The sequence below is a fragment of the Herpailurus yagouaroundi genome, unplaced genomic scaffold (assembly GCF_014898765.1).
Source record: "Herpailurus yagouaroundi ecotype Mexico unplaced genomic scaffold, PumYag 142, whole genome shotgun sequence".
NCBI lineage: Eukaryota > Metazoa > Chordata > Mammalia > Carnivora > Felidae > Herpailurus > Herpailurus yagouaroundi.
In genome coordinates, this window is record NW_024412397.1 from 50,250,731 (window position 1) to 50,265,396 (window position 14,666).

General features: G+C 36.9%; 1 protein-coding gene across 1 annotated transcript in view; it reads right to left on the minus strand.

The window, feature by feature from the left end:
- MIB1 (MIB E3 ubiquitin protein ligase 1) overlaps positions 1-14,666 on the minus strand; it is a 130,803-nt gene that overhangs the window by 12,393 nt on the left and 103,744 nt on the right. The window contains exons 16-19 of the mRNA XM_040479243.1: positions 13,077-13,258; positions 10,733-10,925; positions 6,953-7,031; positions 869-982 (exon numbers count right to left, since the gene is read on the minus strand). Coding sequence (XP_040335177.1) covers positions 869-982; positions 6,953-7,031; positions 10,733-10,925; positions 13,077-13,258 — 568 coding nt within the window. The remainder of the gene's footprint in view (positions 1-868; positions 983-6,952; positions 7,032-10,732; positions 10,926-13,076; positions 13,259-14,666) is intronic.

Genomic DNA, 14,666 nt, shown 5'->3' on the forward strand with positions numbered 1-14,666 from the left:
CAATGAGAAAGAATGAAATATGGCCTTTTGTAGCAACGTGGATGGAACTGAAGAGTGTTATGCTAAGTGAAATAAGTCATAGAGAGAAAGATACCGTATGTTCACTCTTATATGGATCCTGAGAAACTTAACAGAAGACCACTGGGGAGGGGAAGGGGAAAAAAATAGCTACAGAGAGGGAAGGAGCCAAACTATAAGAGACTCTTAAAAACTGAGAATAAACTGAGGGTTGATGGGGTGTGGGGGAGAGGGGAAAGTGGGTGATGGGCACTGAAGAGGGCACCTGTTGGGATGAGCACTGAGTGTTGTATGGAAACCAATTTGACAATAAATTATATATATAAAAAAATAAATTAAAAAAAAATTTTTAAAAGGTTGAAAGTAAATAATTTTTCATCTTTCCGCTTCCTTATTACTGAGTTACATTTCAGTTTATCTACAGTTACTCTGTCCCGAATAAATGCTATTCTATAGAATACTGACATGCGCTAGGTGAAATCTGCTACACCCAAGAATGAGATGTTAACACTTATATAACTGAAAAAATAATTTGTAATATGCTAATTCACCAAGATACTCTAAATTTATTGTTAAAAAAAAGCAAATTTTCTTTAAGCAAGAACACAACAATTTTCTTTATATTACACATGGAGGTTTCTTAAAAAACAAATGCTCAAAGTTCTATAATCATACTGCAAGCTAGAAAAACACAATCTCAAGTTTCCTGTGATAAGAACAAAACCCCATCTGTTCCTCTGTAGACTGAGGTCACGTACCTTGTGCTTCACAAGCCAACATTCTACTACACATGAGAAGAGATGTTCATGATAGTCCCAACAAGACAGCAAAGTAAGAAAAATACACTTACAGATGTCATCAGTGGCATCTTCTGAACTTTTCCCTCCACAACACATAATGAAAGGCACTCTTCGTTCAACTACTGCCCGGCACTGCACACACTTCTTCATCAGGCTAGCACAGTCTGGAAAACAGCAATAGGATACTTCTTACAAGAGACAAGATGATAAGAGGGTTGGCCTTTTTTGTTCATTTTTAAATTTCACACTAAGATGGGGCACCTGGGTGGCTCAGTCAGTTAAGCTTCTGATGTCGGCTCAGGTCATGATCTTGCGGTTTGTGGGTTCGAGCCCCACGTCGGGCTCTGTGCTGACAGCTCAGAGCCTGGAGCCTGCTTCGATTCTGCGTCTCCCTCTCTCTGCCCCCGCCCCTGCTCACGTATGCTCTCTCCCTCTCTCTCTCTCTCTCTCTCTCTCTCTCAAAAATAAACTTAAAAAAAATTTAAATTTCACATTAAGATAAACATTAAACAAGTTCTATGAATACACAATTCTATCTCCTTAAAATGTTATCATCTTACAAATGTATATTCTCTAGAGGCAGCCTCTAGAAGAGAGCACCCCTTGTCATGAAAATAATGACATTTTCTAGTAATATATTAGAATAAATTGTCAAAGTTGTTTTTCTGGGTTTTTAACTGTTTTGTTGGTTTTTTTTTTTTTTGAGAGAGAGAGAGAGAGAGGGCATGTATGAGCAGGGACAGGGCAGAGAGAGAGAGAGAGAGAAAGAGAGAGAAAATCCTAAGCAGGCTCTCTGCACTGTCAGAATCCCAAAGTGGGGCTTAATCTCACGACTGTGAGATCATGACCAGAGCTGAAATCAAGAGTCAGACAGACGTTCAACAGACTGAACCACCCAGTCACCACCCCCCTTTTTTTTCCACCTGCAAATAAGCACAATTTTATTTATCCCTTTTCAATATGTACACCTTTTATTTTTTTTTCATTTTTTATTTTTTTCATGCCTTGTGCCCTAGTTTTTTTTTTTTCAACATAATACTTAATTTTATTTTTTTTAAATTTACATCCAAGTTAGTTAGCATATAGTGAAACAATGATTTCAGGAGTAGATTCCTTAGTGCCCCTTACCCATTTAGCCCATCCTCCCTCCCACAACCCCTCCAGTAACCCCTAGTTTGTTCTCCATATTTATGAGTCTCTTCTGTTTTGTCCCCCTCCCTGTTTTTAATTATTTTTGTTTCCCTTCCCTTATGTTCATCTGTTTTGTCTCTTAAAGTCCTCATATCAGTAAAGTCATATGATATTTGTCTTTCTCTAATTTCACTTAGCATAATACCCTCCAGTTCCATCCACGTAGTTGCAAATGGCAAGATTTCATTCTTTTTGATTGCCGAGTAATACTCCATTGAATATATATACCACATCTTCTTTATCCATTCATCCATCGATGGACATTTGGGCTCTTTCCATACTTTGGCTATTGTTGATAGTGCTGCTATAAACATGGGGGTGCATGTGTCCCTTCGAAACAGCACACCTGTATTTCTTGGATAAATACCTAGTAGTGCAATTGCTGGGTTGTAGGGTAGTTCTATTTTTAGTTTTTTGAGGAACCTCCATACTGTTTTCCAGAGTGGCTGCACCAGCTTGCAGTCCCACCAACAAAGCAAAAGAGTCCCTCTTTCTCCGCATCCTTGCCAACATCTGTTGTTGCCTGAGTTGTTAATGTTAGCCATTCTGACAGGTGTGAAGTGGTATCTCATTGTGGCTTTGATTTGTATTTCCCTGATGATGAGTGATATGGAGCATTTTTTCATCTGTCGGTTGGCCATCTGGATGTCTTCTTTGGAGAAGTGTCTATTCATGTCTTTTGCCCATTTCTTCACTGGATTATTTGTTTTTTGGGTGTTGAGTTTGATAAGTTCTTTATAGATTTTCAATACTAACCCTTTACCTGATATGTTGTTTGCAAATATCTTCTCCCATTCTGTCGGTTGCCTTTTAGTTTTGCTGACTGTTTCCTTCACTGTGCAAAAGCTTTTTATTTTGATGAGGTCCCAATAGTTCATTTTTGCTTTTGTTTCCCTTGCCTCCAGAGATGTGTTGAGTAAGAAGTTGCTGCGGCCAAGATCAAAGATGTTTTTGCCTGCTTTCTCCTCGAGGATTTTGATGGCTTCCTGTCTTACTTTGAGGTCTTTCATCCATTTTGAGTTTATTTTTGTGTTTGGTGTAAGAAAGTGGTCCAGGATGCTGTCCAGGTTGCTTCTGCATGTTGCTGTCCAGTTTTCCCAGCACCAGTTGCTGAAGAGACTGTCTTTATTTCCATTGGATATTCTTTCCTGCTTTGTCAAAGATTAGTTGGCCATACGTTTGTGGGTCCATTTCTGGGTTCTCTATTCTGTTCCATTGATCTGAGTGTCTCTTCTTGTGTCAGTACCATACGGTCTTGGTGATTATAGCTTTGTAATACAGATTGAAGTCTGGGATTGTGATGCCTCCTGCTTTGGTTTTCTTTTTCAAGGTTGCTTTGGCTATTCAGGGTCTTTTCTGGTTCCATACAAATGTTAGGATTATTTGTTCTAGCTCTGTGAAGAATGATGGTGTCATGTTGATAAGGATTGCACTGAATATGTAGATTGCTTTGGGTAGTATCGACATTTTAACAATATTTGTTCTTACTATTCAAGAGCATGGAATCTTTTTGCATTTTTTTTGTGTCTTCTTCAATTTCTTTCGTAAGCTTTCTATAGTTTTCAGTGTATAGATTTTTCACCTCTTTGGTTAGATTTATTCCTAGGTATCTTATGGTTTTTGGTGCAACTGTAAATGGGATCAATTCCTTGATTTCTCTTCCTGTCGCTTCATTGTTTGGTGTATGGGAATGCAACCAATTTCTGTGCATTGATTTTATAACCTGCACCTATGCTGAATTCATGAATCAGTTCTAGCAGTGTTCTGGTGGAATCTTTTGGGTTTTCCATATAGAGTATCATGTCATCTGTGAAGAGTGAAAGTTTGACCTTCTCCTGGCTGATCTGGATGCCTTTTCTTTGTGTTGTGTGATTGCAGAGGCTAAGACTTCCAATACTATGTTGAACAAAAGTGGCGAGAGTGGACATCCCTGTCTTGTTCCTGACCTTAGGGGGAAAGCTCTCAGTTTTTCCAAGTTGAGGATGATATTAGCGTTGGGTAATTCATATATAGCTTTTATGATCTCTAAGTATGATCCCTCTATCCCTACTTTCTTGAGGGTTTTTATCAAGAAAGGATTCTGTATTTTGTCAAATGCTTTCTCTGCATCTGTTGAGAGAGTCATATGGTTCTTGTCCTTTCTTTTATTGATGTGATGAATCATGTTAATTGTTTTGCAGATATTGAACCAGCCCTGTATCCCAGGTATAAATCCCACTTGGTCATGATGAATAATTTTTTTAATGTATTGTTGGATCCGGTTGGCTAATACCTTGTTGAAGATTTTTGCATCCATGTTCATCAGGGAAATTGGTCTATAGTTCTCCTTTTTAGTAGGGCCCCCTTTTTTTTTTAAATAAAAAATACTTCAAGATCTTAAGGCTTGAGAATAAAGAAGGAAGATACTTTTTATAAGTTTTAACTAATATAGAATTATAAGGTTGCTCACATAATTTTCTAAATGTACTTTCTATTGTAAACAGTTTGTCTCTAAAATTCCTAAAATATGTTGAACAATTCTCTTCCTTCTCTTATCAAATTGATGTCATTTATTATGGAATTGTTTAGTAACTACTTGTTTAATGTAGTAGCCATGAAATTATCAAAAATATACCATAATGGGCTTTCTAATGTTATGTATCAGAGGAATGCTCTCCCATCCCAAGAGGAAATACCTAGGCAAAATTACAGGTTGTGGATTGTTAATTCTATATCTAAAGTTATTAACTAATTACAAAATAACATCCTGCAATATACCCTTCCTCATTAGCATGTATTATGAACGTATACTCTATATCTTAGTCTATGTACCAAGTGTCTTTATCGTCTCAAAAACAGGGGGGACAAAAAAACCCCAGGAAAATTGTGACAGGTATCCAGGGATAATTTATGTAGACAAGATGGGGCATACGCTCCTAATGGTGCTTGCACTGGTGGACAGAGAAGGATTATCAAGACCAATCTCATGTCAAGGCCCAGACAGAGCTGGGTCTGATGCTGGCCTATGCACGATGCACTAGGTAGGAGCAAATGCTAATAGAAATCTGGTTTGGGATTTGTCTTCAATCTGAGAGCACATTTTTTCCTTAAATTTAGTGGATTAAACTAATTAATTAATTTGATATGTAACAATTATTTGAAATTCTTTTAAGTTAGACTGTTATACTGTTTCTACAAAATCTTTCTTACTCCCCCCCAAAATGGATACAATCTCTCCTTCCTCTGGTCTGTCAAGGCATTTACACTCTTCAAGGCTTCAATACTCTGTTTAACATTACTGGGATATGGACTGCTTCACCATTCCTTGAAAGAGGGGCATTTTCCACCTCAATTTCATCTTCCCTAGCAAATAAATGTTTAACAACTTGTCTGTAAAATGGAGAAAACAATCTACTTCTTAGGGTTGTTGTGAAGATAAGTGAGGAAGTATTCTAAAAGAAATTAAAATGTCTGGTACCAGTCAAGAGCTTAATAAAAGTTAGCTATTCCTCTTGTTATAAAAGTTAGCTGTTCCACTTGTTACATCTGAATACAAAGACAATGTAAGAACGGTGGGAAACTCCTGGGGAAAACACCACAATAAGGCCTGAGAATCTGTATTATCAACTACTCATTATAACCAGCTTTCAAGTCTCTTCTGTAGGTATCACTTTGTTCTATCACATGGGTCAGTAAACTACAGCCTACAGGCCAAACCCAACCAGGTCCCTGTTTTTATAAACAAAATTTTAAGGAAGAACAATCCGCCTATTTATTTACATGCTGTCTATGGTTGTTTTTGCACTACAATGGCAGAGTTGAGCAATAGGAAAGAGTTAAGTACTTACTACAGAAACCATGTGGCCTATAGAGTCAAAAATATGATTTGACCCTTTACAGAAAAAGTTTGCTAGCCCCTAGACTATGAAAACTTAAGTAACCTGAGCTCTTTTTACTTAAGACAGAAATCTCTTTCCACAAGCCCTCTGACAGTTGATAACAGCCATTATACTAGTCTTTGGAAAACAAAACCAATTACTTGAGGCAGAATGTTATAGGAGGAAACCTTGATCCTTTATTTAGTTAATTCGCTGCCTATCAGACAGACCAAGGTTTAAAACAAATCTATGTCAATTAAATTAATCTATCACATAATCTGTGTATTACTTAAATATTACACTGAAAATCAATACCTATTGACTAAACTATTTTATAATAGGAAACACCATGCTTTACTTTGAGCTCATTTAAGTAAAGTATAAGTTGTTAAACTTGTTTAAAATCCTTCACTGACAAATGAAACCAGCAAAGGGAAGAGGAGAATGTTGAACAGTGCATGAATTTGAAAAGAACAAGAGGGCGATATAAAAAGGAAGGGACTCTGAGATAGTATGTTTAAAAGATATTTTAAAACATCATGAACTTTCAATATATCCTCCAAAACAGCTCTTTTAACATAACGACTAAGAAAGGTTAAGAAGGCCAGACAGTATAGCCCCAAATAGTTGCTGTGGGTGATTCAGTAGTGGGGGAAAAAAGTATGCAGGAGAGGCAATATTAAGGTGAAGACAAATGAAGATGTGCTAATTTTATATGTGAAAAGGCCTAGACTAAATGTTTCAAAATTCACTTTTGGAAATAAATTTCTATTGTGTGTGATAAGAGATCATTTTGTGCTGATACAAATGAAATCAAAATGTGAGCTGGTAGAACATAGCCTGTTCTGCCTTCTCTAACCTCAGAGCAAGGAGGGACATAGGTGACATTGTACATAGTACCGAGGAAGAGATGGAAGGTACTAGAAAGGCTGACCAATGTTTTTGCTCATGGGTTATATATTAAAAAACAAAACAAAACAAAACAAAAAAACAAAAACAAACAAACAAACAAAACCTCAAAGCTATACTTTGTTTCATTTTCTAGTTCTATGAAAACACCAAGGAAGTTCTGTACAGGCTACTTACTCTCACAAGCACACATGTGTCCACAAGGTTGAAAAAGAACAGCTGCTTTCTTGTCAGAGCATACCACACATTCTTCAATCTACAAAAAAAGAGGTTACAGCATAAGTGTGAACATGTACAGATAAATCCTGTAACTCTAACAGTTTCTTTTGTATCCAAGTGTATTTCCTCTATAAGGAAACACTCTTAGCACAGTGAAACTTCACACACTCTACTTCTCTGTCCCTGACTCTCTGGGTTGCTCATTTTTTCACCTTTATAAACTCTGGCCCTTCATAGGTTCTATTTCCATGTTAGTCTTCCTACCTATCCTAAAGAATGATAAAGAAAACTCCATTTCCTCTGTGGTCAGAAAGACCAGAATTGACTTTAATTCTCTTTTATTCAAAAATTACTTTGAAAGAAAAATAAAAAGAACAAATAAAGGAGTATAAAAATAAATCTAAGATAAGCTAGATTTCTAATATTAATAAAAAACCAGCCAGATTAGCAGACTGCTAGGGCCCAAGGGGAATTTTTCTATTTATCCACATCCAAGGAACTCTGCCCAACATATCCTTTTCTGGGACCTAGTCAGTTCTCCCATGCTGGTGGGAGTCCATGGCTTTGGCCTGTTCTTTATAATCTCTAAAGGCACAAGTCTTCCACTATCTATTCATAATATTCCTTAATTTTATCTCCTCTTCATCTCCACTTCATCTGAGTTTTGAGTGTGTAACTATTTCTCAACCTTGGCTCTTGGTTTTTTTCAACCCCATCCCACCCCACTGCCCTTGCATTTTTCACTTGTTCTCCCCCCTTCTGACACACATTCACATTTACCCATATCTTGTGACATTAATATTACTGCCCCAAAATGATGACCACCACTCATCCATAATTTCACCTAACTAACCAAATTTTGCATGTGCTCTCTCTATGGACTTTCCCAATGTGTCCCTTGCTATGTACATAGAATTTCTATAGTTGAATTAACAGGAGAAAGCAGTAAGATATAATTGGTTGGGACCTTTATATTTCTGGATTCAAATTCCAGTCCCAATAAGAACAAATTACCTAACACTGTTGAGCCAAAGTTTTTTTTTTTAAATCTAAATGATAAAGAACAAACCCTTCTTCACAGGGTGGTTAAACCAGATATTATGTATGGAGTGTTTAGTTAAAAAAATCTTTGTAGCCTTAACATTTTTCCCCCTTTGGATTTTTTTCCTCAGGTTACATTCCCAGGAATGAAATTACTAAATCAAAGCATGTTTATTGTAAAGGTTCACAAATACTGTCAGCATGGTCTCTCAAAAACATGAACCCATTTATTCAGCCTCCAGCAGTGTTTAAAAGAGTGTGCATTTTCCACTGTCCAGGATAGCATTTTTAAAATTTTATTTATGCTAATTTGATAGGAATGATTAATGGTAATTCATAATTTTTTATTTATATTTCCTTAACTGCTAAGGAGATAAAGCTTATTTACTCCCCCTTCCTCCAAATATTAGTTTTATAATTTGTTTGATCTTTAATGAAGATGTTTATTACTCTTTAACCACTTGGGGTCACTATTTCTTTATATTCAAAGCTCTGTCGCTAACCTGGCAAATCTGTTTGGTGGGTATGTTACTTTTTGTACTTTTCTGCAAGTTTGAAAATTTCATAACTTGAAAGTCAAACTGAAAGCCTACTGATTCTTGGAATTCAGAAATGGTCTAGAAAGGTATGACAGCACATTCCTCCCTCTCTACCTGCTCCATCAATTTTCCCTTTGTAGACACTCTTGTCTGTGTATCATCACACAGGGGAAAGAGCAGGGACTTAAGAATCATGAGACCTGCATTTGATTCTTTTGAGTACACTTCTTTGAGCTTCAATTTTTCCACCTGTGAATCCTAGAGTTAGACAACCAGTAAGGGTTATTCAGTATCTGGGACTCCGCTTCTGGCAACCTGGGGCTCTGAACTCTGAACTTTACATCTCTCTCAAAGCACCTACAACATCCTATATGGCAAAGTAGATTTTAATCTAAGTTTACCAGCACATTACCAGTTTTTAGCAGCTAATTATCATATTCATCTCTGTCCTGACTACAAAACATGTGCTCAATAAAGATTTGTTAAAGTAAGGCTTAATCCAACACAAAAAGTTTCAGGCCCAACAACAGAATGCATAGATCAATCTAAAAAATAAGAGAATGGCTTGAATTTTTACCCTTTCAGATTCTTTCCCAAACTGTTGCTTAGTGAGCAGGTAACTAAAGCAAATTATAAATACCAAGTAGAATGATCTGCATTAATCTATTAAGCAGGGATGACCTAGATAGAATGCATATAAAATGCCAACACAGCACCTGCAGTTACGAGACTGTCTGCACTTAACAGTTAAGTGTTGTTAGTTCATCCTTCCCACCTTTACAAAGAGACTAAGCAGCTATACACACCCTACTACTCCAAAATCCTCTATCCAAAAATAACTTCCTTGTAATTTTCCTGTGCCAAAAATTTTACCAAAGATTTGTTCATTTGGATCACAGAAAACATCTACTTTTAGAAGGCTCCCTATGAAAATGTACAAAAGCACCAGCAATGTAACACCTTTTAAGTCATTGCCAGCTAATTCATTATAAGAATTAGTGCCAGCTCCTTTCTAATTAATGAAGGTTAATGAACAGCTTAAGAAACATCAAGGGAATAATGAAGAGAATAAAAAGAGAACAAAAAAAAGAGTATAAGCTTTATAAATGAAACCAAAGAAAACCAAGAGATCTTTTGGTTTAAGCTACTCACCTTAAGAGAAATCATTTGTAAAAAACTTAAAATCATTTTAACACACACACGGAAAAACTAACAAGGAAAATCAATTATTTTAGTACAACCAAAATGGGTAAGACAATATAGTTATGATAGAGCACTAAGTTACACAGAAAAAGAATGAAACCAGAAACCTAGCAACGAGTAATACTTCTCAAAAAGTAGAGTCAGACAAGATAAAAAGTTCAGAGTGGATACAGAATTTGGCCCTTGCTAACAGCAAGATGACAGACAGGCTTTATTTGCCTCTTGGTGGGACACAATACAAAGTGAGTACCATCATCTGTGAGAATTTCTTGCCAAAAATGTTTAAGCTGACCCTAATCAAGCTGTTAGATCTAACTTCCAGTTTACAGGAAACACAGAGGATAAAGAAACAAACAATCAAATCCAGAATGTGTGACATTCTACAAAAAACAAACAAACAAACAACTGGTGTTTTATGAAGATGAATGCAAGAGAGTCCGTGTACTGAAAAAAGGTGCAATATATAATAACTACAATGAAAAACGGGATTAAGTACAGCTTTAGGTTATAAAAGCAAAATAGATTGATTTTTAACTTCTATAGTTTCTATATACAAAGAAGGAAACTCAAAATTGTTTTCTTGATAAATATATAAATTATACATTCTTAAATTTAAATCATCCTTTTTTTTTTTTTAATGTTTATTTTTGAGACACAGAAGGAGCATGAACAGAGGAGGGGCAGAGAGAGAGGGAGACACAGAATCCAAAGCAGCTTCCAGACTCTGAGCTGTCAGCACAGAGCCTGATGCAGCGCTCAAACCCACGAACCGTGAAATCATAACCTGAGCCAAAGTCAGACACTTAACCTACTGAGCCACCCAGGCACTTCAAATTTAAATCATTCTTAGAACAAAGTTTAACAGACATATGGCATCATATAATCTTATTTATCATAATTTATAATCTCAAAGAACTTCATAAAATGATAAAATACTGTATTAAAAATATATTACCTTTGTCCTTGACTGAACTTGTTCTTTACAGATGAGGCATTTCTTGACTCGTGGAGAACACAAAGAACAGGTAGCAATATGTCCACATGGGCCAAAAAGAGTATCTCTCTTCATATCTGAGCACACCATGCACTCTTCTAAGGTTTCAGAATCATTACTAATCATGGAAGGACTTCGAGAACCCACTTGACCACTAATAAAAGAAAATACTTCTCATCAATCCTATCAGAATATTTATATTACAACTTCATTAAAATATTTTTAAAACATCTAGAGCATCATTCGTATACATAAAAACAGCTTTAGTTATATTAAAAAATTAAGCTTTAACATCTGTATATGAAACACTGCATGCCATATTTTTCCATTTGTATACATCTCTGCATCTTTACAGGTTTCTGATACTATTTAAATTTCAAATTGAACAAATAGCTCACCCAATGGAAAAGGGTGAATCTTCTTCTAACAAAGAAACCAAAAACACTAGTTACAAAAAATTTAACATAAACAGTTTCACTCAGAATCTGTTACCTATAAAGAACCAGCAGAGAAGGGCATAGGAATAAAACACAAATTCTAGCTAGAGCCCACATTAGTTATCCTAACTACAGACAGAATGAAGCATCATTAGAGTCCACAACTGACAGGGCACTGTGGAAAATACGTCACTGCAGCTGCTGTTTTGACATTTCTTTAAATGTATCCTTAAGGGGCATAAAATTCTACTATGGAAAGACAGAACACATCTATAAATAATTGGATACAAGAACAGAAATACATATATATGACCACCTACAGCTATACAAAAGGGATACTCTGTTTCTACCATAATCTTCAGAAACTCATCAACATCCATACACACACACATACATACACACACACACACACACACACACACACACACACACACACACACTGGTTCCATCTTAGACCCCAGCATTAAAGTTACTACTGCAGGAATTATAGCGCTTTATATCTATATTTTTAGATATGCTCTGTCCTGCTGTAATAGAATTTTATGTTCCTCAAGGACACACTTAAATAAATGTATATACCTCATATGAATTTCTCCATTAACAGCTCAATGTATAGATTCCAAAGAGATGTCATTTCATCTCCACACCCAAATTAAAAGAGAGGCAAGAGAACACAAAGTTAAGGGAAAACTACCAAAATGTTGAATGGCCAGAACCAGGTATAAACGGCAGTAATAGCTGCACAGCATTGTTGGGATAAAAAAAGGAACAAAATATACATACCTCTTTATATGTCTACAATATTTCATAATAAGAAAAGCAATTGTGTTATAAATAATTAAAATTACTGACATATTTTACTTTTAGAAAAAAAAAGACAAATGTGAAATCATTTTTAGAGAAAACCCCATCAGGAATCGGTTCCTTCATGTGTTCATTCTTTCAATCCTTCAGTGATACTTAGTGAGTGAGTGTCTGTCAGGCACTGTACAAGGTGCTAGAATTATTACAGATTTTGTGTGACATACACCCTACTGGTGAGCATGTACACTGCCTCTCTTATAAAAGTCTACCGAGCACCTGGGTGGCTCAGCTGGTTAAGTGTCTGACTCTGGATTTCAGCTCAGGTCATGATCTCATGGTTTTTGAGATCAAGCCCTGCATCGGGCTCTCCACTGACAGTGCAGAACCTGCTTAGGATTCTCTCACTCTCTCTCTATCTCTCCCCCTTCTCCATTCGCATTTGCGCTCTCTCTCTCTCCCTCTCTCTCTCAGAATACATAAACATTTTTTTTTAAGTCTATTAAAAATTTCAGGGCACTTGGGTGGCTGAGTCAGGTAAGTGTCCAACTCTTGATTTCCGCTCAGGTCATGATCTCATGGTTTGTGGGTTCAAGCCCCACACTGGGCTTTGCACTGACAGCATGAAGCCTGCTTGGGATTCTGTCTCCCTCTCTCTCTGCCCCTCCCTTGCTTGCTCTCTCTCTCTCTCTCTCAAAATAAATAAACATTAAAAAAAATAAAAGTCTATTACAATTTTGAATACATCTAACATTAATCACAGCAATTTCACTAGTACTTCTTCCTATAGATGAATTCCTCTAATGTATAGGAGCACTAGAAGATCAGGCTGGTTTAGAAAAGTTTCTTAGCACTTATTATGCATAAAGCATCGTATTTAGTAACGCAGAGAATAGGATACTAAGTAAGAGACACAGTGTCTGGAGAAAAATTTTTAAAGAAGAAAGCATCAACACAAGGAAGATGAGCAAAGACCAAGACAGTCTCAAGTAATCAAGTCCTCCATTATGAAACCACATGGTGCTTTACAAAGAACAGTAAGTTTTATGACACGAAATGATACAAACCTGACTTTTTCCTTATGACACTTTGCCAGTGCTTTGCAGAGGCTTGGATCAGGACAGAGATCAAGCGGCGACTGACCTTTCTTATTTCGAATGCTAAGGTCAGCACCATTGGCAGCCAAAAAACAGGCAATAGATGCTGCACTCTTCTTCTCCGCCCCCTGGGTACCAAGTCCCATTATTAACTGAAATCAAATGAAAAGAGTCATTATTTTCCCCTTAAGAATCTGTTATCAGTTCTCACCCCTAAATGTGTGTGTGCACGTCTGAGTGTATATTATATAAAAATTATATTAAAATGTCTGGAAAGAACTCACAGCCTACACAAGTATGGTGGGCATTTATGAGCTGCAGTCCTAACATCCATTCCCCTTCACTCCAGTTTTCTCAGGAATATGGTATGAGGAATGATCCACTCTTGAGTTTTACAGGTGGACCAAAGAAGGCTGAGACCAGTCAGATATCCACTTCATCTAGGTGATTAGTTCAGGGATGACAAATCAGATCAATTAAGGTCAATAAAACTCAAGACCAGGACTTCTGATTTAAGATACTGAGGAAACAGTACTCTCATTTCTTTTTTTTTTTTTTTTAATTTTTTTCTTATGTTTTATATTTGAGAGAGAGGCAGAGAGCAAGTAGGGGAGGGGCAGAGAGACAGAGACAGAATCCAAAGCAGGCTCCAGGCTCTGAGCTGTCAGCACAGAGCCCTACGTGGGGCTCAAACTCACAAACCGTGAGATGGTGACCTGAGCCAAAGTCAGACACTTAACCGACTGAGCCACCCAGGCGCTCCAACAGTACTGTCCTTTCTACTCAATTTAGCTCTGGAGCTGTTAGCAACTGACATGAAATAGTAAGAGGAGAGACAACAGAGAAAAGAACCAACACCAAGGAAGTCAGCCAAGAAAAGGAGAAGGCAATTAATCAGGTTTTGATTTCATCTGAGCTACTGACTCAAACATGTTATCAAACATCTGTAGAGCATCTGTAACAGACCAAGTACTATTTTTAGCACTTTCCATGAATTAACTCATTTAATCTTTGTAACAACCCTATTATGGAGTTAATTATTTCACTCTCTCCTTTTTACAATGAGAAAAAGGAGGTACACAAAGGTTAGAGAATTCAGCTATGGACATAGAAAAAGGTGGCAATTCTACAACACTTTGGTCTCAGACCTCCTTTGCAGTCTTAAAAATGATTCTAAAGTTGGGGCGCCTGGGTGGCACAGTCGGTTAAGCGTCCGACTTCAGCCAGGTCACGATCTCGCGGTCCGGGAGTTCGAGCCCCGCGTCGGGCTCTGGGCTGATGGCTCAGAGCCTGGAGCCTGTTTCAGATTCTGTGTCTCCCTCTCTCTCTGCCCCTCCCCTGTTCATGCTCTGTCTCTCTCTGTCCCAAAAATAAATAAACGTTGAAAAAAAAATTAAAAAAAAAAATGATTCTAAAGTTTATATGGAATGGTCAAAGACTTAGAATAAGTCAAACAACTTTGAAAAAGAAGAAAAAAGTTGGGAAGACTTATACTACCTGAGTTGAATGTTTACTATAAAGCTACAGTAATTAAGACAATAGGGTTGGCATTACATACCT